General features: G+C 47.0%; 1 protein-coding gene and 1 non-coding gene across 3 annotated transcripts; one reads left to right on the forward strand and one right to left on the reverse strand.

The window, feature by feature from the left end:
• The first annotated feature begins 6,173 nt into the window (after positions 1-6,173).
• Positions 6,174-6,301, forward strand: LOC137671036 (U6atac minor spliceosomal RNA). The gene has a single exon (XR_011049387.1). It is a non-coding gene; the product is annotated as a U6atac minor spliceosomal RNA (small nuclear RNA).
• A 1,453-nt stretch (positions 6,302-7,754) lies between these two features.
• WDR5 (WD repeat domain 5) lies at positions 7,755-21,642 on the reverse strand. 2 transcript variants are annotated; one of them, XM_068413871.1, is made up of 14 exons: positions 21,539-21,642; positions 19,774-19,963; positions 18,787-18,895; positions 17,361-17,434; positions 16,332-16,421; positions 15,566-15,655; positions 14,268-14,351; positions 13,116-13,171; positions 12,922-12,968; positions 12,225-12,300; positions 10,782-10,815; positions 10,238-10,312; positions 9,860-9,947; positions 7,755-8,852 (listed from the first exon to the last, which is right to left on the reverse strand). In XM_068413871.1, exons 2-14 carry the CDS (start codon positions 19,852-19,854, stop codon positions 8,752-8,754), a joined length of 1,005 nt encoding a protein of 334 aa, XP_068269972.1. In that variant the 5' UTR covers positions 19,855-19,963; positions 21,539-21,642; the 3' UTR covers positions 7,755-8,751. The 2 variants fall into 2 exon arrangements, with proteins under 2 accessions (XP_068269972.1, XP_068269973.1); XM_068413872.1 differs by lacking the exon at positions 21,539-21,642 and adding an exon at positions 20,552-20,613.
• Positions 21,643-21,819: the final 177 nt, after the last annotated feature.

Raw genomic sequence — 21,819 nt, forward strand, 5'->3', positions numbered from 1 at the left:
CCCCGCTGTCAGGCTCCCCAGCATCCCCTGGCACCAGTGCCTGCCCCGCTTGTGCCGTCCCACAACGTCTCTTCTCCCTGCTCGGTGTCTGCAGCCTCCTCAACAATTACCCCCGTTGCTGTTTGTTCAGGCGATGTGGATTTAGCTCTCCAGCCTCATGTGTAGTGTGTGTATAGGGAAAGATAGATTGCCGCTACTTTCCAGTATAAATCACATTCCTTACAACACTCCAAAGTAGCATTTTCAACCTCAGGGTGCTAATAGGATCCAGCAGGAGAAAGAAATGTCAGCTAAGTAGCAGGCGCTGTTTGGAGAGTGCAATGGAGCTGATCCACAGCCCCAGGGCAAAAGGAGCAATCCCAGGGCAAAGGTTAAAGAGTTCAGGAGCACTTCAGCCTACTTAATTGCAACAGGCCTCTTACCCAGCGCAAGATGGATGAGCCAAGCCAGGCAGGGGGGGCAGAGCAGGGCCAGGAGCATCACCAGCTGGAGGGACCGCGGCGGAGGGGACCGCGGCATCTCCTCGCCCCTCGCTTCTCCCCAAGATGCTGCCGGATGGCAAGTGGCCCATGCCACACTGGGACCCCCAGCCACCAGCTCTGTCCCCTCTGCTGGGAGCCTGTCCCCAGCCTCGGCTGATAAACGGGAATTTATATCACAGCAGGCTGCTGTCGTGGAGGGTTTGCTGCGAGAGCTCAGCACAGCACTCACCCAGGCAGCTCCATAACCGGTAGCGAAAACAGCTCCAGCTGCCAAGGAAATGTTTCTTGCTCCTCTGAAAATCAGAAGGAACATTTTAAGGGAAAAGAGGGGGAATTGGTTAGTGTTGCTGTTCTTGTCATTTTTACAGGATTTGTTTTCTGATTTCCTTTTATTTTGAATCCTCAGAATCTGAACACGTTTTGTATCAGCCCCAAGGTGCTTCTGCTGGGAAGGTGCCTCAGACAATATTTTTAGTAGAGTTTTGACTTGTTTTCTGACACGCATCTGATAAATGTCATCAAAAGCTGATGCTTTGCATGGAAAATGTCTTCTGAATTTTATCTAAAGAAAAAAATTAGAATAAAAATATTTCATTCATTTCTCACCAGTGAGGTTTATGCTGTTTCCCTGGTGATAAAAGCACAAGGCTGGATCTTGAGACATATGCATTTAATTCCCAGCTCTACCACAAACCTCCGTGATGACCTTGAACAAGCCACTTGGGCTCCGATCTGTACGGGATGAGATTTTTCTCTTAAAGCCCCCGTTTGGCCTCTTCAGTTGGGATAAAGTCTGAAAAAAAACATTCATTTCACGCTGGCACCCTGTTCCCCACCCCATCGCCCACCCAGCCCATGGGACCCCACTGGGTGCTCCATCCCTGCACCCCGAAGCCCACCCGGGTGGGCCGGGGGCCCGAGCAAGGGCCGAGGTTGCCCTCTCGTGGGAAGAGCCGGTCCCGGCGCCCCACGGGCGCCCGTGGGTACCCCTGGCCCTCCACTCTCCATGCCCCAGGCTGCTGTGGGTACCCCCAGCCCGGAGAAATGTCCCCCATCCTCCCCGGGATGCTGCCATCTGCCATCACTGACACCTTTCCAGGGCGAAGCATTCGGCACTTTTTATTGAGGAGAGGGGAGGGGAGGGCGTCGTGCCCACCTGTGAGAGCAGGGGTGGGGGGCATCCCCTGTTCCCAGCCCCCCCGAGGGTCCTACGCCCCCCCCAGCCCGGGGGGGCTCAGGAGAGGAGCAGAGCAGTGAGGAGGCAGGGCAGGAGGAGGCAGCCTCCAGCGAGGCTGGGGGGCGGCCGGGGGGCTCGGGGGGAGGCGTTGCAGAGGTCTGTGTCACAGCAGTGGATGCGGACCCCTGGCAGCTCCTGCTGCTGGCAGTGACGGGACGTGGCACAGCCGCTGGCCAGCAGGATGCCCAGGACCACTGCAAAGCAAGCACAGCGCGGGATGTCAGGGATGGGGGGACAGCGGTGACAGCCGGGGTGGGGGGTGATGCTCAGCCAGCCGTACACCAGGGCCAGGAACCCTCTGAAGGCTGCAAGGTTTGCTTTGGTGTGGGAGCATCACCGGCTTGGTCAGGCCCCCGCTGCCACCCCGGCCCCTCCGGGCACACTCACCGCTCTCTGTCTTAATGCAGAACCGGTGTTTGAAGCCCTGGTGGGAGTGGGAGCAGGTGATCACCTCTGGGTTCGAGCACCCCATGTCCACGTTCCTGGTGCCAACGATGATGTTGCAGCCGTAACACTGGAGTCCGGACACTAAACAAGAACCACATGAAACACAATTGGATTTTTTTTTTTTTTCCAGAGGGAAAATACTTCAGCTCCTTCCTAGCTGCTCCCCAACGGCGGCTTTGCAGGGCTCTCTGCCTCGCTCAGTCACGTTAAGCGCCGAGCCAGAGCCCGAAGCCACTAGCCCAAAAACTATAAACGCAAGCCCCGCTAGGGGGCAGTGCGGAACCGGAGATCAGCGGAGATTTGGGGCTGGGATGGGAGAGTGGGAACAGGGGGGCCTTTGGCCCAGGGTTTGTGAAGAGGAGGTGACACCTCCCAGCCCCCAACACCACCGAGCCAGGGCTCGGCCACTCTTGGAAACAGCTTTTTGCCTGTTTCACCAAATTCCTCCAGTTTTGGCTGCGACGGTGTTGGAGTCACGCACTGGAGGGATGGTTTGGTTGGCGTGGGTTGGTTTGCTCCCTGAATGTGGTCCTGCTCTTCTCGCAGGGTCTATCAGGGAGGCAAAACAACTCAGAAACAGAAGGGAAATCCTTGTTCAGAGCGACTGCGAGCCAGTGTGCCCGTGACCGTGGGACAGCAGCACTGGTGTGTGTCCCCAGAGCTTTGCACACTGGCAGCAGCTTGGTCCTTCCCTGCAGGGTCAGCGGCTGTGTCTGAGACTTGCTTGCCCTAAACCAGAATGGGAATTAAGCCATTTCTCAGCTTTCTTTTAAAAAAAAAAAAGCCTTCAAAGGATATTAATTTACACCAGCCAGAGTTTAAGGCAAACGCAGAACCTGATCTCTGTGTTGATTAATCACAGTGACAGAAATCAGGTTGCACTTACTGTTGCTGTTATATATCCCTGCCTCCAAATGCCGACCTGGAGCCCTTCCCGAGCCTGTCCTTGTCTGCTCCCAGGGGGGCTTCGGGAGCTGGGTGAGCACCCTCGCACAGCCGGGCACAGCGAGGGGAGTCCTTGCCCCAGGGGCACCGGGGAAGGGGAGCCCACGGGGATCCCGGCTCCTTGCTCTGTACCAAATGCGATGGCGTTCACCCCATCCTCAAACCACCAACACGCAGCAACACGCAGCTACAGTGCTTGGGGCAGGAATGCCCCCCAGTTCATCTCGAGGACAAATCCCACTTTAGCAAGCAGGGTTTGGGGAGGATGTGAACAACCATAACGCCAAAGCACCGGCACACACCGCACCCCGGCGACAGCGGCACTTACCCTCTGGGAGGACGAAGATCACGGTCATCAGAGAGAGGATCCCACGGGCACCTCCAGGTACATGTCCTGAGAGCATGGGGGTCGGCTCTCGGAGCCCGCCCGGGGCTTGGAGGATGAACACTGGCGTCTGGGGGAGTGGGCAGAGACCACCTCTCCTCCCAGCTCTTCCCCCCGGCCGCGCACACCGCTTGCTTTTCACCTGCAAAACCCTCCAGCAGAATAAAGGGAGATGCCGTCGGCGCAGCAGAGATCTGCCTGCTCCCCACTTCTCCGGTCAGCCCCGTGGTGTCCAGTCTTGTTATGTAGGTGCTTAATTTCTCCCTTTTCTTCCTGAGAAATTCTCCAATTCTTTCAGTTCACGCACAGACGTGAGTGCATATGTGCTACCCTCGGTTATTTCTGTCCTATTTCCTCTGTCCACGATCACTTCCCATTAATACTACCGTGCAGCAGCTCTTGGAGAGAAATTCTCCCTAATCAAGATTTAGTTTTAAATCCACTTCGAAATCCTCTAATTCAGTTGGATTAGGCAGAAGGGGTTTGGGGAGATGTGTGGTTTTACTTTTTTTTTTTTTCCTCTTCTTTTTCCTGTCTGAGCAGCCTCATCTTGACAAACGGACCCACCGGCTTTCTGTGACATATTGTGCTATTTAAAGAGGGTAGGAATAATTTTATTAAAGACAAGCAGTCAACTAATTTTAAATCCAAGGCTTGAGATTCTCTAACAAAGTAAAGCCCTGGGGATGGCCACGGGGTTCAAGGGAAAACCTGACGGAGGGAGAGGTGGGTTTGAATGTATCATATGCATTTGCACATGAGAAATAGTTGCCATAATAAAGCAGTGAGAAGCCAAACGGGGCCAGCCCCAGGTTTGCATCGGCTCTGGAGAGACCCCAGTTGGGGTTGTTTGGGGTTTGGGAAGGGGGTCAGGAGCACAGTGGAGGAAAGCTCCGAGCTGTGATGGCTCCGATCCTGCGGGGCCAGGATCAGGCCCGCAGCCACACGGGGCATCGTGGATGTCACCAGCTGCAGGATCAGGCCCCCAGCCCCTCGCTGCCTCCCCCACCGGTGTCCCCACAAGCAGAGCCCCAGCTCTCAGAGGAGCTAGTGGGACTTAGAGAGCTAATGCTTACTAATAAGAGAGCGCAACCGAATGCATGGGATTAAAAAATTAAAATGACAAAATAAGCTGCTTATGTAGCCCATCCAGTGACCGCCTGCCAGCAGCACCTGCAACCCCCCACCCTGGGCACCCCAGCCCGCCGTGCAGACCACAGACACCTCCTCTGCCACACACAGCTCCTGGCCAGGCAGGGGCTTGGACCTAACCTGTACACAGCATCTTCATTAGCAAGCACGCTCGTTAATATTTCACTGGGAGATAGCACAAACTTGTCCAACTATGGGCATCTACAGCTCAGGAGGGGCAATTAGCACCTGGGAGAAGCGCCTAAATAATACAGCTCATTTATTCAAATCACTTAAACCACCCACGGTGTCTCGCTCGCCTCAAAACAATGTGATTATAACAAATCTAACACAGCAAAGCCTGAAAGCCTCGGGGAGAAGGGATAAAACGCAGGAAATGGGATTGATTTAAACGCACGCATAAATCAGAGCATTCAATAAGGAGGGGAAAATAACTTTTAATCCCTTAATAAACTCATGGGTGTCTGGAAGGGGCGGCCAGAAGCAGCCCGGGCTCTGCGCAGCTCATGGGCCCGGGGCCACGCACAGCCCTGGGCACAGCACCGGGCCCCGCGGCCTCGTCCAGAGGGAACCGGGCGGGAAGCCCCGGGAGAGCCGGTGTGGGGCCGAGGGACAGCTCGGTGCGTGGAACCCGGCGTCGGTGGCACCGGCAGCAGGGTGCTGGGGTGGGTGACCCCAGCGGGAACATCGCCCTGGCCCCGAAACAGCTCCCGCGGCTGCGTGAGGAGCTGCTGGCGCTGCTTTGGCCAGACATTTGCTTTGGGTTTATCCCCTCGGGATGCAGAAGGCCAAGACCTTTAGAAGAGGGGAAAAAAAAAACCAATCCACCTCAGCGACCGCTTCCACATCTGGAACCGGTTTCTTTTAACTTGTCATCAGCCCTGATGAGATTCAGAGATTTATGGGCCCGGGGGCAGCGGGAACACGTTAGGGAACGGCCTTCCTGCCCCGACGGAGAAAAATGGGATTAGCAAATCCCCCGCTACACCCGTGTTCCCACTTAAACCTTCGGGATACCCAGAAAGGCGGCTAAACCCCGCGCAGATTAGAGGGTTCGCCTGCAAATCCTGCTTTAGAGCTCATCCCCGCGGGAGGCAGAACCCAGCGCACCGCGCACACCCCGCGCCGCCGCCATCACCGAGGCGGAAGCCGATGTGCCCTCCCCCCCCCGGTAAAACGCGCCCGCTGATTGGAAGAGCGCCCGTCCGTCAGCCCGGGGTTCGCGGAGGGCGGGAGCTCTGCTCCAACGGCAGGGGGCAGTTGACGAGGATCCGGCCGCTGCACTCTGATTGGCTGAGAGAAATGAATACATTAGAAAGGCTGCAACAAGAGCTTCTGTATGCAAATTTAAGGGATTTTCAGGGTTCTTATGTGCTCGTACGGGGAACCGGAGTAACCACGGCCTATGGGGAACAGACAGAGCTGTCACACTGAAAGGGAAAAGACTACATATGTTGCCTCACTCTTACCTTGATAGGGATAGCTTGATCGTGGTTTAAATACCAACGGGCGCAGATTACCGCACGTGTTGTATGAAAGGAGAGAAGGTTAGCACTCCCCTTGATAAGGATGGAAGAGGCTCTTGTGGCCTATACAACACGCATACGGTTAAGGCACTGCCACCTACTTCGTGGCATCTAACCATGTTTTTTTTTTTTTTTAATTTAGGGGTGGAACCCTAGAACCCCAGCTCTCTCGGTGCCTCTCTTCACCCAGATTCTCCTTTTCTCTCACCCTAAGAGCACCCAGCAGAGCCCCGGGGTGACAGCTCACTTCTCCTCTGCAGGTTGCAACATGCTTCAACCCCTACCAGCCTGCACCTCACACGAGCAAAGCTCCATCTCTCCTACGCCAGCCCAGCCGTCGCACAAACCTTGTTCTCAGTACCATGCTTTATGAGATTAGCTAATCCTGGCCCTCAACCCACCCCTGACACACCGGGCTGGATATAATTATAGCTAATTAGAGCTCATGCCAATAGGCCCCAGCATTATTCCCAGGTGGAATACGAGGGACTTACACACCACCTTGACAAAGGACAGCTAGAAGAGTAGATCCTTTACAACAGGGCTTGTCAGTTTAGGGGAAGAGAATAGCCTTGTTACAAGAGATTTCCCCCTGATAGCAGGGAAACCATTTCCCTTGGTCATAGCTCTTTGACTCAGAGAGGGAAGACCACAGCACAGCTGGGCAAGCAAAGCTACTCACACACACAGAGGCACATGGGAAGTACTTTGCTACAAAACATCTTTGAATCCACGTGAAAATGCTTTGCTGGAGTAATGCACCAGCTTCTCCACCCTGGTAAAGCAGCACAGACACATCCTGCAATTGGAAAGTTTCACTAGTCTGAGAGAAAAAGATTGAAAAAAATCATGAAGTTAAGAAATTGATTATTTCAGCAGTGACGCTCACTAAGTCTAGAGACACAGTGTCCTTTCCTGGGGATAATGAAAAACCTCAAAAGACAGCGATATTATTAATAGTCATTTTCACACCAGCTCAACATGAACTCTATTTTTATATTTTAAAAAGAAAAGCTATACCTCATGTCTTGCAGCTGTCTTCTTCGCTAAGAGTAAAGCAAGGCAGACTCCCAGCAGACACTAGAGGAGATGTTGGTACTGTAATTGATTTTCAGTTATTATCAAGCACAGGAGGTCGATACAGAAAAAAACTGATTTTTGCTTCACCAGGAACAAAACATCCCCTTACAGCAGAACCCTTTGGGTGCAATAAAACTTGTGCCTCAACACAATTCTTAACCAGCACAAGCTCCCTCCTGGACCAGCACTCAGCCTGCCCTGCCCCTTCTGCAGGAGGGCAGCAGGATTCCTTTCCCCTCAGTCAAAGGTCTCTGTGAGGGTTTGGACTAATGTTGCCTCTGCTGAGGACACCTCCAGTTCAATCTTCTTACTTCCTTTAAACAAATTTTGACGTGAGTTACGCTCCTCTTTTCTTTCTCCACAACAGACGTAAAGCACCACACTGCTCCTCCTCCCTCCCTCAAAGGAGCTACTACAGAAATACTTCCTTCCAAAGGTGTTTTCAAGGGAGGTTTCTTTGGACACAGACACTTCACATTAGTACACTCTTACCACAAGCATACACATAAAATCCCACCTTTTTATTATGGCATATGGTATTTTTTTGGATGTGTAAATACCACGTGGGTATGACAAAAAGGGAAAGAAATACCAACGCTGAAATAGATACAGAGTCATGCCATTATCAATACAGTTTCATACGATGGATTTTCAAGATACAAAATTCTGGGTTTTTTCTTTTTACATTGAAATAACTTTACAGTGTTCTGTGAGCTTGCTTTATAACCAGAAGAGAAAAAAAAAAATTAAAATATGCTGAGAACAACTACAAGCAGGATTCATTTTAATGGTTAACAGAAGAACTGTAACTTTGCTCTAGAACAGCATCTATTAAACACACGTAACAAGAGGTAAGCAACTATACAGAAGGTAAGAGGAGATTTCACCACAGGAGTCAAGTCAGGGGCAGGAAAAGGGAGATCTGGAACTGCATGGTTTTATTTGGTCACAAAGTTTGAACTGAGTGTTTAAAATGAAGCACCCTTAAAGATGCAGTACTCCTATTTAAAACAATACAGAAACTTCCCAAGAGACTAGAACCTACATTCTGGAAAAAAAAAAAAATAAAAAAATTAGACATTTAAAAAAAATTCCACACACCTCTAGGCTCGTGACTTAACTTACTGTTACAAAGTAGACTGGCAGCTCTTCCTTAAGCAGCAACAGTGCCCAGAATTAATGCCACCATAAAGTACAGTATCTTTGGGGTGTCCAATACAAGGCTGACACTTCTAACGCGATGTCAGAATGATCCATTTGTCTGCCAAAAGATCAGGCAAGAAAAGGAGACACTGCATCTTTTTTTTTTTTTCCACCACGTTGCCCGGTTTTAGCAAAGAGCTAAGACGTTTTCTTTGGGCCAAGACTAACAGAAACCACTTTATCAAATATTCTTCAGGTTTCCTGCCAAACTGGATTTATTATTCTCATGTGGTTTTTTAATATTTTTTTTAAAAACATTTTTTCCTGACAGTCTCTAAAGTGATACTGGAACGTTTAACAGTCACTCTTCCACAGTTTAATTGTTTTGTCGTTTTCTAGTGCCGCTGATGCAATGATGTTTTCTGTTGGGTGACAAGCTGTTGAGATTACAACATCTGAGCAAAAAGAAAAAATACACAAATATTATTTACAGCAATGAAGTCTGGTTCATAGGAGGCATTTCTGAAAATGAATGTGTATTGCTACTACATTTTAAAAACAGCATAGCCAAGTTACTATTTCCTTCTAGCAGAATTACAAATGCATTATTCATAAATACTTCCCAAGTATTGCTTCTCTGTCAGAGGAAATACTCGCAAAAAAGAATTGAGAGTAAGTAGTTGGAAAGTGTTTGACAGGTTTCAAAATGTGAGAACTTTCCAGATGCTAATTCTTGCTTACTTCACAGGCAAAACTCTTGGTAGATCAAGTCAGAGACAGCTAATAAAAACACAGGTCAGTTTTTTCTTTCCATGTAAGGTATTTCCAACATCCTATTCAACGCTTAGATAGCACGTCATCTTCAGAGCCTTGCCCTGAAAATTAAAACCTGCTGCCACTGCCCCCCACTTACACTCCAGATCAATGGCCCTGCAAAGGAATAAACACGCTTCGATTTCACAGCACAGCTCCCTCTAGTCAGTACAGTGAAAGCGCTGCTCTCTTATGGGACTCAGGCCGAAGTACCCACCAGGTGACATCTCAACACATGCTCAACTCTGCCTTCAAGAACAGGCACACGTACCAACATCTACGAACAGCAGGACCGCATCAGTCCTCATCCTTTCAAGAGCTGCAGCTTTGGAAGGTGTCAATAGGCAATTCAAAGTCACTAATATTATGAGTCGCTTAAATATCTCAACCAGTTCTGAACTCAATGAAATCTCTTTTGTAAGCTGATGTCAAAGTTCTCACAGTGAAAGAATAAACACTTGCAATGCCCATAAAAAACCCTTCATAAAAAGGAGCAGACTCCTAGGGTTCAATTAAGCTTCAGCCAGTCAAGAATTTATGGGTCTGACAGTCAAAACTAAACATCAGAGACAAAATGCTCAAGCTAAGCCCTCATTATAAGCTGACATGAGGAATATTCCATCAATAAAACCAAAATCCCCTTCCACACCTGTGTGTCCTTGTAATTTCTGTACAATCTCTTTTGTCTGAAGGTTCCAAATATAAACCAGGTTGTCTTCTGAACCAGACACGATCCACTGGAGGGGCAGAGAAAGAAAAACACAGTTATTTTAATCTTTTTCCTCATCTACATCTAACTGCTATTATTCAGTAAACATTTCATTGTCATCATACGAAAAGGAACTTCCAACATTATGACTGCCTGATGCAGTTCATTCTCTCTCAGCCTCTACTCAGTGCACACCGGCAGCAGAAAGCTTCGTTCCACCCACCAAAGGAGGTTTCCATCCCCAAGCTACTGTTTCTTCTACAGAGAAGAGCAATGAGAACTGCACATCGGTGAAAAGCATCTCGAATAAACACTAACCTTTCCACCAGTGACGGAGAAATTTGCAAATATGCAGTACTTCTCATTTTTGTGTCCTGTGTACGTCTTCAGGCACTGAAAGCGAAGAGCCACAAGACATTAATACAGCTGGGAGGTAGTTTTCTCAGTCAAGGACAAACTCTCTTGGCAGAAAAGACTAAATATATCAGCCTGTTTCCCACCCTGCCAACTTATCTAGAGGATGCAGAGGGCATCTTGGCCCTACAACACTAAACAATTTTGAGGAAAAAAAAAAGAGCCCTAAATTTGTCACTACTGTAGAGAAAGAGAGCAACAGCAATTTACTGTTCATAAAGAAAAAAATGCAGAAATATAACTTTATTTCATGTCTCAGGACTATGCAGGAGCCCAAACACTTTTTTTTTTTTTTAAAGGCATCTTTAGTCCTCTCCAATAAAGGGGTACTAACACTTTTTTTCTATAGTAGTCATAAAATGTTAAGCAAGTTTAAAAAGCACATATGAAATGCAGATTTTCCTATAAGCTTAGTTAAGTCTGCATAGTGAGACAGGATTGTTTTTACCTTTCCTTTGCTGTAGTCCCAAAGTTTAAGAGTGCTAGAAAACAACAGAAAAACAAAGATTTTAGTTCTTAGGTTTTTTCATCTAACAATTTCCTAGCAGCAGAGAAAGTTTCTTCATACCAGACTTTAAGAAGTCTACATGGATCACTTTAGTCTGCCTTTGGAATGCGGCTTTAGTTAACCCCAAAGTAACAATTTTACTGCCATGCCATTCATTTTCTCCTCCTTAAAAAAGGGTGTATTTAAATATTTCCCCACATTTTCAAGTTTATTTATAAATAATGATAAGACAACTAGTGAAATGATGGGCAGGATGACAGATAAATTACAGTGAGAGAGGATAAGGTGGTTTGGCAGACGTACCCAAACTCCCAACGCATCCAAAAGATTCATATAGATCTCATTAGACGTCATCTTTCTCAGGGTGAGAAACCCACCAGAATCAGGGATGGCCCTACAAACCATCCCCTTTCCCTCACCTGTTTTAAAATCAAATCCTGCTGAAAGTAGATACAGACCAAAATACACATGCACTGCCCTAATTTTCCAACTTGCAGTCCTGCACCAGGGTGTTTCAGGGGAGTAAACACTGGACTGAGGCATCCTCAGCCTGTTCAAGCCTAAGCCAGTGCAGAGCAAGTGAATAAGCACGTTACTGAACACAATTTGGACATGAAGTGAGTCAGTTGTTTCAGGCAAGCACCAGGCTCTTCCACAGACTAAGCACGCCCCGTGCGTGTCCAGATACAGACCATCTGTACTGATACCCAGGCTACTGCCAGAGCTTGCCAGATAGTCCCTTTTCTCTTCCCCAGGGAGCCTAACCTGGGTTTTCTCTGCTTTTCATTGCTAGTTGAAAAAGGCAGGCAACAATCTGTGGTATCTTTTGCACAGAGACGTTCACACAGGGAGGGCATCAACCTCACAACCCGGGAAAGGAAGGTCTCATGAAAGCAACAGCATCATTATCGTCTGTGAATGGAGATGATAGACCAGCTAATCCCTTCTTAGAAGCTGCATGGAAATTCTCCAGGTGAATCATTCTCAATACAAATCAGCCCACCTGCACTGCTTTTATGCCTTACACACAAAGTTATTTATATATTGCAGCCTTTTATAGGCTAGATTTTCTGTCTCTTGATGTTACAAAAGAATCATACAATTAATGCAAGGAAATGCTGAGGTTTTGAAAGGTACAAGAAGGAATGAATGGGTGTTGCAGTCCCTAAGCACTGCCAAGACTTTAAGAAGAGCCAAGTCCTGCCTGTGCCATTAGCAAAGCACAACACCTTGCAGGCTTTTTAAGTTTGATAGTAGATATGATCTTGTGTAGTACCATTACTATGACAGCTAAACAGCAGCAAAATAAAAGTTTTATCTGACACTCAGGAACACTTCAAAGCTTGTGCAAGGGGTTTTTTTGGTTTTTTTTTAAATACCTACTTGTCCAAAGTCGCAGCTAGTATGTATTTGCCATTTGGGGAGAATTTCACAAAAGACACAGGAGGGTTATCATCATCTAGAGTAAAAATAAAAACGATATCAAACGGTGCACAGTTGTATTGTCTCATTGACAGAATTTCTTTTGACAATAATTTGTTGTTCATCGTTTCACTGAAACAAGCTTTCAGTTTTGTCGTCCTTTGGTACTTCAAGAAAAAGACAGGCATAAGAAAGGTGATTGTTTTCAGTAATTTAAGAAAAGGATATTAAGCACTTTACTCACAAGCATTTTAAACAACCCTTTGTAACTGAACTTTCCTTCCTTGCAGCAATACTTATCAGAGCAAGACCGTATCTCTACCTTTTAAAAATCATTATATTAGAATACATGCCATTGATTTGCAGTGCCATATAACTTGTCTATATAATGCTTCATAAGAATATGAAGGACTAGGGAACATATGCCCAGCAGGTGGTTTCCTTTTATTAGCCTCAAAGCTTAAGCAATTTTCCATTCATGTGAGAAGATAGTTCCTCTTATTGCAATAGATTGGAGGACAATAACGTACTAACAGAATGCTGGGGAGACAGTAAAACAGAGCTTAAGAAAACCACTGTTCACAACAACAATGCAGAATATCTATGTCACAACTGAACAGCGAACGCTGGAGCACAAACAAGAAGTATTCCTACTTACCAATCAGTGTTTTCAAGCACTGGCCTGATGCTGTATCCCAGATTCGACTATTAAAGACAAACAAGAATCATTGCTATTGGTTCTGAAGTCTTTTTTCTGATTTTGAGATTACAAATACAAGCGTTTTCTTAAAAGTCTGTTTTTTTAAATGCAAAACGTTTGAACAGTGTCGCAGACAAGAAACAAGCACTTACCAGAGTCCATCATAGCTACTTGACACTATCAGGGATCCATCACGATTAAAATGCACCTGTAATATTATAGAAGGGGAAAGAGAATTTTACTGATGTTCACAAAGATCAAATTTTTAAGCCCCACTGAAAGGACTTATCTTCCATTACTGACACTGCAATTCATGTGGATAGGAGCAGAAAGCCAACGTGACATACTAACGATAGGCACAAGTTTAGATGGGTAACATAAGTAAAACCAAAAAAAACCCACCCAGTTTGTCTGGCATAATTATAAAGAGGGATGGATGTTAACTACAGCTGTTTGTTTAAGCATCAGAGACTGGAATACATGTTTCTTCAGAAGCGAAGAACACATGAACACAGATACTCTGTTCAGACAGCATTAGCTGCTCAAATAATAGTAGTATCAAACCTGGGGATATTACCTTATGTTTTTAAGGGCATGGAATTTAACCTTATATGTAGCCACATAGATGTTTTAAGGGCAATTTATTTGAACTACACCTCAAAATACTGCTATTTTAAAGAATAATTACTACTAACGTACATTTGTAAGTGTGAAATATCTTCAACACAAGGCAGAACAATCATGTTACAACAGCCATGGTTTAGCACATCTGAGGCTCAAATTTTTTTCAGTTTCCTTCATTTCAAAAACATTAAGAGTTGAACACCTTCTGTTTTTCCTTCATTTGAATGGACACTGCTGTATGCCAAGCTCCTTTTACCTATTAAATGAATAAGATTTGAAACAGAGCGTATTATGGAACTACCCTGCTCTGGACTTCAGTAACAGCTTGGAACAACATGAAAGCAACAGACAGGCTGTTCTCTGATCCTCAAGTGACCACAAATCTGTGCCCCCGCATCAGACTGCTAGACTCAGGCACGACTGGCACACCACTATTCACTGCTCCCCACGTTAACACCCAAGACTGAAATATGTATCCATCTTACAGAAAATACAGTTCATTTCATTCTCTTTGAGCAATGACCACTGACAAATCCACCACGGCCCATCCACTACACTGTGTAAGGGCTTGATAATAAGAGTTAGAGCACAAACCCACTTCTCTACAAACAGAGGCAGGAGAGGAGCTCTGCTAAACAAAATAAGCATGTTAGTGTGTTCATTTAGCGGAAGGTACTTACAGCTGAAACGGGGTCAGAATGAGCAGGCAACGTCTTGAGGCACTTCCCTGTTTTCACATCCCATATCCTCACGCTTTCGTCAAACTGAAGATTGAAGAAATGCACAAGGTGGTTTAATGATGCACCTATTTGAGGCATGCAAGGTGTTACAGCTTGACTAGATGCACGTGCCTTCCTCCAGCTGCACTGCAGCTGCATCAGAAAGCCTGTGACACAGGCACCACACAGCAAAAATAACAGACTGGGAACATAGCTCCCTGAACTCTTCCTCTCCATGCAGGAAAGCTGCATGTTGAGGATGGGTTAAGGACTTGGCTGTGCCCCCAAGCAAAGACAGCAGTAACGCTGCACAGTTCGTCTAACCACAAGCTGTGTTTGCGAAGGAAGACAGAGAATTGAAACAGTATGGAGCTGTGACTGGTACCCTCTGCTCCCGACCCCTGGTAATGTGGTTAGCACAACCAACACCATTTTATAAGGCAAGCAGCCATTCTCTGTGACCAAGTGGGCCACTTATTTGTTCCCTTTCCCACATCATCAGGCCCTGAAGGTCCTGTGAACCAAGTAGACAAACAAAACAGATTTCTTCTTCCCTTCCCTACTGGCCTCAAGATTCCTGGGCACCAGGCCGATTACTCCCTTCCTCGTCGGCCTTGAAGGTCCCAGGCACCCAGCCAACCCAGGGGTGGTGATCACCCCGTCCCAGAACAGGGAAGCGTAACAGCACACAGAGCACTGTCTACAAAATCAAGCAGTTACATGTCCTAAGCAGGGAACCTGGACCAGAACTGCTGCTGGACAGTGAGACCGTAACCCCCTCGGTAGCCAGGGATGCCCCAACCATTATCTGCTTCCTCCAAGGATTGAGCGAGTGACTTGTATTCTTTTATTTTATATGACTTTTCGAGTCTAGATTATGATTGTTATATTATACAGCAAACAATGTATTAAGATCTGACCTGACCTGCAGAGGGTCCAGATGATTAGAAGTCACACTTTAAGTTAGGATCTAGGTGATCAGAAATTGTAAGTTAACTTGTATTCTAAATTCTGTATTCCACTACCTATGAATTGTACTATACTGATTCTGCTTGTAGAAACCCTGTGCCATTCTAATCATAAATTCTGTGCTATATTAATCATAATATCCTGTTAAGAAAATAAAGTGTTAATTGCAACTGCAATTTAGGGCTGTCATCATTCTGTTAAGGATCCCTAAAAGAACCTGTCTGTCCCCTTAGTGCCGGGTGACAGTGGTGTGCAGCACTTGCTTTGCACGAAGAAAAAAAATCACTTACTGAGCCAGACACGATGAGGTTTGACTGAGGGTTGAAGTTGCAGCAGAAAACGTAGTTACTGTGCCCTTTCAATGTCTTTAAGCACTTACCCTGAAATAAGATTTAGCAGAGTTAAATATACAGCATCCTTCACAGCCATAAACACATTCAGATAAGCTGCAGTAGGGTTAATCACTGTGCAGCACACAAAGAAACCATCTCTAACCCCAGATTTAGATGGGCAGAGGACCAGATACAGCAAAACAACGGGAAACTAAAAAAGACATTTTTAATGACCATAGCCAAGTTGCAAACCCTTTGGGCAACTCAAAAGAACCAAGCAGTTTAACATAGCTAATCAAAATTCAACCAAATCATCCAGTTCTCATTGTAATCACAGAAAAGGAAAGGGGAGAGAAGCAAAGACAAGTGAAGCTATGATAAGAAGTTACAAATAGGTTTCATCTGAGCAGCTGCTTTCAGAAACAAAGCCTGTGGTTGCATTGCCACTATAAGGCTTAAGCAGTCTCAGAAGATAACCAGACTCCTCATGGTACCCATAAGCACCCACCCGTTTCCAAAGCAGACACCATAACTCACTCATCCTCACAGCCCATTCAACCAGCAGTTCATTATAGGCAGGAAAGAGTGAGTATTACCCAAAAAGGAGCCAGTGCTTAAACCTCTGCCTTCTCTCATCACAGCACATCACAGCTGTCTCTCAGAAGAACATGAGTTAAGATAGCAATGCTGGGGAGAAGGAAGGTAAATAAGTTTCTGTCCTTACCGAGCTTACATCCCATATTTTGAGAGTTTTATCATCAGAGGCAGAGACAAGAAGGTTGGAATCTGATGACCAAGCAACATCAGAAATACCCTAAAACAAAGGAAAACAATCCTCTTCTCAGCTGTTTGCTCACTGACATAGGAAAATGGAAAACAGACTGCATATTATATTTACAACTGAAGCTTGAAAGAAAATTCAGCATTGAGTTGGGAATTCATTGATCTGACTGGGTTAACAGCTCCTTTGACACTTGTTCATTTTGAGCTGAGCCATATACTCCAAAAACACCAATGGCTTGTTCACACAGCTCTTACTGTGGCCACCAACACCCGTTCTTGGAATTCATAAACAGTATGCTACATAAACTAATCTGAATAAGTGGCTTCTCTTCAGGACAAATGGCTTACTCTTTACAGACCGAGTCCCTAAGGGCCGGAGACGAACAAGATTCTACTGGGTTTTCTTTTGGTCAATCTTCATTTTTGCTTATGAAACTTCAGCATGTAAGAAACTTCAGAAAACAAAATCAAAGGATTTGGGAGTTTGTGTTTTCTTTAGAACTTTGCAGAATGAGTAAGTGTTGTGTTTATGTAGGCAAACCCACAAGAAAAATTCAACCTCCTTAAAAGGCAAGCCATTCTGCTCCATATACAAAGGAAAGACAGAACACGACACAGTGTTACAGTTTACAGGGATTTTCACCCAAGAATGCACTGCCCCATGGCTGAGGTTGATGTTCCTGAAATGGAGGGGCTCAAGAAAATGGCTAGGCAGTGTGCATGCAGGTACTCCATTATCACCCTGCACTTCACCCATATTTCCAGCCTGACCTGGTATTACTTCAGCAATTGCAGTCCCAGGCTGCTGTGCAGGACTGTATAAACAAAGAAATACAGAACGACACTGAAGAACACGCCTTCTACACAAGTCACACTAACCAAGAATGGAAATTTCTGGATGAAGAAGAGAAAGCAAAATTCTTTACAAGTAAATTCATATTCAAATGCACAGTAATCTCCTCATACTTACCAGTTTATGACCAGATATTGTTTTTTCAAACTTGCCATCATATGCTCCCCAGATTTTAATGAGTTTGTCAGCAGCTGGAAAAGAATGTGCCAGTGAAGAGATTAACAGCACTAACAGACACAGATGCCCCTTCCAGGTGGAAATAAATGTTAACTATGTCTCTGCAAACACTGGGTAGTTCTCCCTCCCCAAGCAGACCTCAGCGTATAAGGTAATATGTAATTGGTAAAGAACAGCTTTGTACACGCCAAGCTGCAGCAGCTGAGATTACATAAACTGCCTGGAATGCACAGAGTCTCCAGCCGCTTTAGTTTCTCCGATGACAACTTGGGTTTCTACTTTTGTTTTAGATTGCCAGTGGTAAAAGTAGTACTGTTCCATAGGAATGCTGAAATGCTTTTACCCAAAAAGAACCAAAATTACACCACAAGCTGGACTGAATTAATGCCTGCAAAAGCCCAAACACATTATCCATGTTAACTTGCAAAACACGCCAGATAAAAAGGTTGATGTTTGCCAGAGGTGGAGGCTGGAAACCTGGGCGGGGAAGAGGGGGGCACTTTCAGGGGACACTTAAACATAAAAATGATTTATATATGGTACACTGCACTGGTTTATTAAGGCTACTTGCAGTTAAGCCAAAAACCTAAGTCATTTCCATGTCCGGAAGATGTCTGAGCAGCCCTCACCATCATATTCAACAAGTCCTTTTCAATTGCCCTTTCCTTACATATAAATCCTCTCTGATCACTAAGGGTCACATAAACACATTTTCAAAGGAAAGCTGTCAAGCAGCGTTCACTACCAACACAATTTTAGGAAATACCAAAGCTGACATGAAGAAGCTGATCTACCACTTACAAAAGCAAGTAGTGAAACACTATTTATAATAACCCTCTGCACATCCCACTGGGGTAATCAAAAGCTCTGACTTATTAAACACCACAGGCACACAGGACAGAAGCACGTGGCCAGTCCTCCATACCACACTCTACAGTCCGATCTAGTAGCACAAACTACCTTCCTTGTTTCCCAGAGCCAAGCTTTTGCCTGCAGGTACTGTACACAAAGTTTAATTTAAAAGCTTAAGCTATGTCTTTACCGATACAGAAAAGCACAAGGGCTTCCTTTGCACAAGGGAAGAAACCTGTGGTTGCTTTTGTCCATTTGCTCAGTAAAGCAAGCTGAACAGGTGAGGGACTCTCCAACTTGGTATCACATTGAAGATCCAGTGTTCAAAGTAATAGAACTTAAAAAGCTTAAAGCAGATTATCTCAAAGACTGACAGCTTTGGTATTGCTCCTTTTAAGAAAAACCATGACACTACATCCCTCCTCCACCTGAGGAAGGTAACGCTAAAGACAGGCAGTTCTCCGAGGCCCATATTTGCATGATTTAGAGGAGATAAAAAGAAAGCAATACTTACAGGAGCTGGCTAGCCACTCTCCATTAGGACTAAACTTTACTGATGAGACTGCTTTTGTATGTCCCGCTAACGTGAACTTTAGAGCATAGTTTGGTTTTACTGGCGCAGGCTGTAAGAAAAATATATATGAATGAGTTGAATAAACTCCAAATTTAGTATCTCAGTGACAGGCTCTGTGTCAGACTGGGTCAGTACACAGTAACGGGTCGCATGGATGTTCACCATAACAGAGATTCCAGCATTTACATTTTTTCCCCCCTCTCCAAATTCAAGAAACAACAGAACAAAACAAACACCCTTGCTGTCTGAGGCCAGCAGTGCCTTACTGTTACACACACAACTCATCCTTGATACGAATTTCATCCAAGCCAGTAACAAACAGGTGAGAATAATCCAACAGTCCAACCATCAAGTGCTTGGTAGATCAAAATAATACTCTTCGTATTGATCTGTATAGTGCTTTTAAGTGTCTGCAGTTTTCATCCTTATCATGAATTAAATCACAGGCCAATTCCTCCATACCCCTAAAATCCCATTTTTTTTCCCTTTTCACCTTTTGAGAAGGCTTCATGGTTAGACAACAACATCTCCTTTGAGCATCTGTAGACTCCGAAGAATCTGAGCAATGACTGCTTCCCCCCTTTGCAACTATGATCATAGATTCACCAATTCTCCAGTCACCTCTAGGCACTCCAAGGATACAAACAACCTGCCTTTCTAATGCTCAGAGTGACAAGAAGTATTTCGTTAGCAAAAACTTCCACTAAACCAAAAAAACCCTGGCACTACAAAAGAGGCTGTACTCCATCCACTTTTCCCATAAAATCCTCAGCACGTTTTCAGTCGAGACAACGGCAGAAGCAGGAATCTGGAGAAGAGCTTAATCTAGATGAGAATTCAGTTCTCTAATTCTGGTTTGCCTGTTGAATATGCAGGTAGCTGCCATGTGTATTTACACGGGGATTGTTCGGAGCCCCCCACACACACCTTGCTCTGATTGGTTGAGGAGGAAGGAGTAGACTGTGTTTTGGTGGATTCTGCATCTGGCTTCTTTTCTTCTGTTGCCATGGTTCTGAAGCTGGCAAATGAGACTTAGGGTGCTTGAAGGGGAGAATGAATGTGCTGCTTCAAAAGGCAGCTCTTGTCTCGGAGAGGAGAACCGCACTGAAATGAAAACCTGGAAGGAAAACAAAATATTCTCATTAGCTGTCAGAAAGATTCTCAGCAGCTACAAGAATGAGATTAGCCTAACTGCAGGTCACCAGAAACCAGTATGAAAACCCACATTCTCTATCTGTTCAGCAACACAGCAGTATTTTAGGCCTTCAGACCTACTCATGTGCAAGACCAAGAACCTAAGCTGTGGCCTTTTATCACTTCTTGGAAAGCTCTTCTCCACTCTGCTCCATTCCAAATAGAAATAAAGCAGAATAGTTTCTAGGTGTGGCAGGGTTTTCACAGAGTATTCCCCAAAATACTTCTAACAAGTACTTAGTACCTAGCAAATACAATGGTTTGTACAAAAGGTGGAAGGCACAGTCCAAGGCCTTTTTCTTACATTTATTAGGGTACAGAACACAAGATCATAACAAACACAAAAAATAATAGGCCTTTCCAAAGCTTAAGACCTTCCTAGATTCCTTTCATCTTGGAACGCAAGCATTTCAGTCTCCTATTTCCCTTCTAAATGGTTTGAGCATCAAATCATACCCTTCTCCACCCGAGACTTTCACCTGACTGAAAGCCAGCCTTGCATTAGCCTCACCAGACTTGTTTTCTGTAACAAAACCCGATAAAGTGCTGTGCCAGTGCTCGGTAATCAGGGCTGTTGCTGTAGAGGGAACAATCTCCATTGCAGCTCAGCTACGTTTCAGCTTAGTAACAGAATAACCTCCAGCTCACACTGTAAGGATTTGGCTTCAAAGTATGTTTACAATATCCCACCATTTTTTTTTTTGCGGGTGGCAGCAGATATGGGGGCAAGACCATTTGCTCTCCCAGCGACTACTGGCATTTTAAGCATCTCCTTGGCAGGTGAAGGGAGGGTGCTGAGCAAAGCGCTACCAGTTGCCCGTCTGCTTTAACAAGCCCTTCTCACAGCGTGGATAAATCACCGGTCGCAAAAATAAGAAATTAAAGTTTTCCAACGCGGGTCAGATTCTTTTCATCTGGAACTAATCTGGCAACTCCGGCGAGCCCGCACGCCGCTGCCAGCGCTCAGCTCCGCCCGCGCCGCCGCATCCTCCCGCACCAACCCGGCTCCCACGCCCCAGGGGGCTCGCAGCGGCGCGGGCTCCCCGCGAACGCCCGGCACCGGCACAGCCCCCCGCGGCCACGCACGCGGTACCGACACACCCACCGGGGCCACCAGCGCCACGGCCGCCGGCTACAACTGCCCCTTCCCCGCCCGCCCTCGCCTCGCTCGGGGAGGGGAACGTGCCCCGCGGGGGAGCCCAGACTCTGGGGGGGTCCGGGCGAGCCCGCCCGCGTGCCCGCGCGCCCCGGCCCGGGGGGTCCCCGCGCGGGAGGGGAGGGAAAGGCGGGAGGGTGGCGGCGCGCGGCAGGCCCGGGCCTGGCGAGCGCCCCCCGCCAGGAGGAGGCGCGGGGCGGCGGCGGCGGGGGGGAGTGGGCTCCGTGCGCCGCCTGAGGGGAGGCTGCGCCGCGCGCGGGCAACGCCGGTGCGGGGATAACCGGCGGTGAGCAGACGGTAGGGGAGGCGGCCCGCCCGCCCCCGCGGCTCTCGGTGACTTACCGGGGGAAGGGGGAAGGGAAGGGAGGGCCGCCGGCGGCACCGCCTCCTCCGCGGCGAGGAGGAGCGCGGCCGCGGGAGGGGAAAGGGGGGGGGAAACGCAGCGGCGGCGGCAGCTCCGGGGCCGCCAGGCGGAGGGAATGTGGGAGGGCGCATGCGCGGTGCGGGCCAAAGGCTGCACAATGCCGCTCTGTGCCCAGAGCGCTACGGCGGGGCCGCGGAGCCAAAAAGCAGCGCTCGCGCGCGCGGGCGGCGCCTTCAAGGGGCGGGCGGCGCCTCCGCTT

The sequence above is a fragment of the Nyctibius grandis genome, chromosome 16 (genome assembly GCF_013368605.1).
Source record: "Nyctibius grandis isolate bNycGra1 chromosome 16, bNycGra1.pri, whole genome shotgun sequence".
Classification (NCBI taxonomy): Eukaryota; Metazoa; Chordata; class Aves; order Nyctibiiformes; family Nyctibiidae; genus Nyctibius; species Nyctibius grandis.

Bases quoted from the DNA above. Each gene is read 5' to 3' on its own strand.
- WDR5 (XM_068413871.1), bottom strand. From the start codon at position 19,854: ATGGCAACAGAAGAAAAGAAGCCAGATGCAGAATCCACCAAAACACAG. The intron at 18,896-19,773 runs GTGTGTGTGGGG...TTTTTCTTACAG, and splicing joins CCTCAACCAATCAGAGCAAG to CCTGCGCCAGTAAAACCAAA. The intron at 17,435-18,786 runs GTAAGTATTGCT...ATTCTTTTCCAG, and splicing joins AGAGTGGCTAGCCAGCTCCT to CTGCTGACAAACTCATTAAA.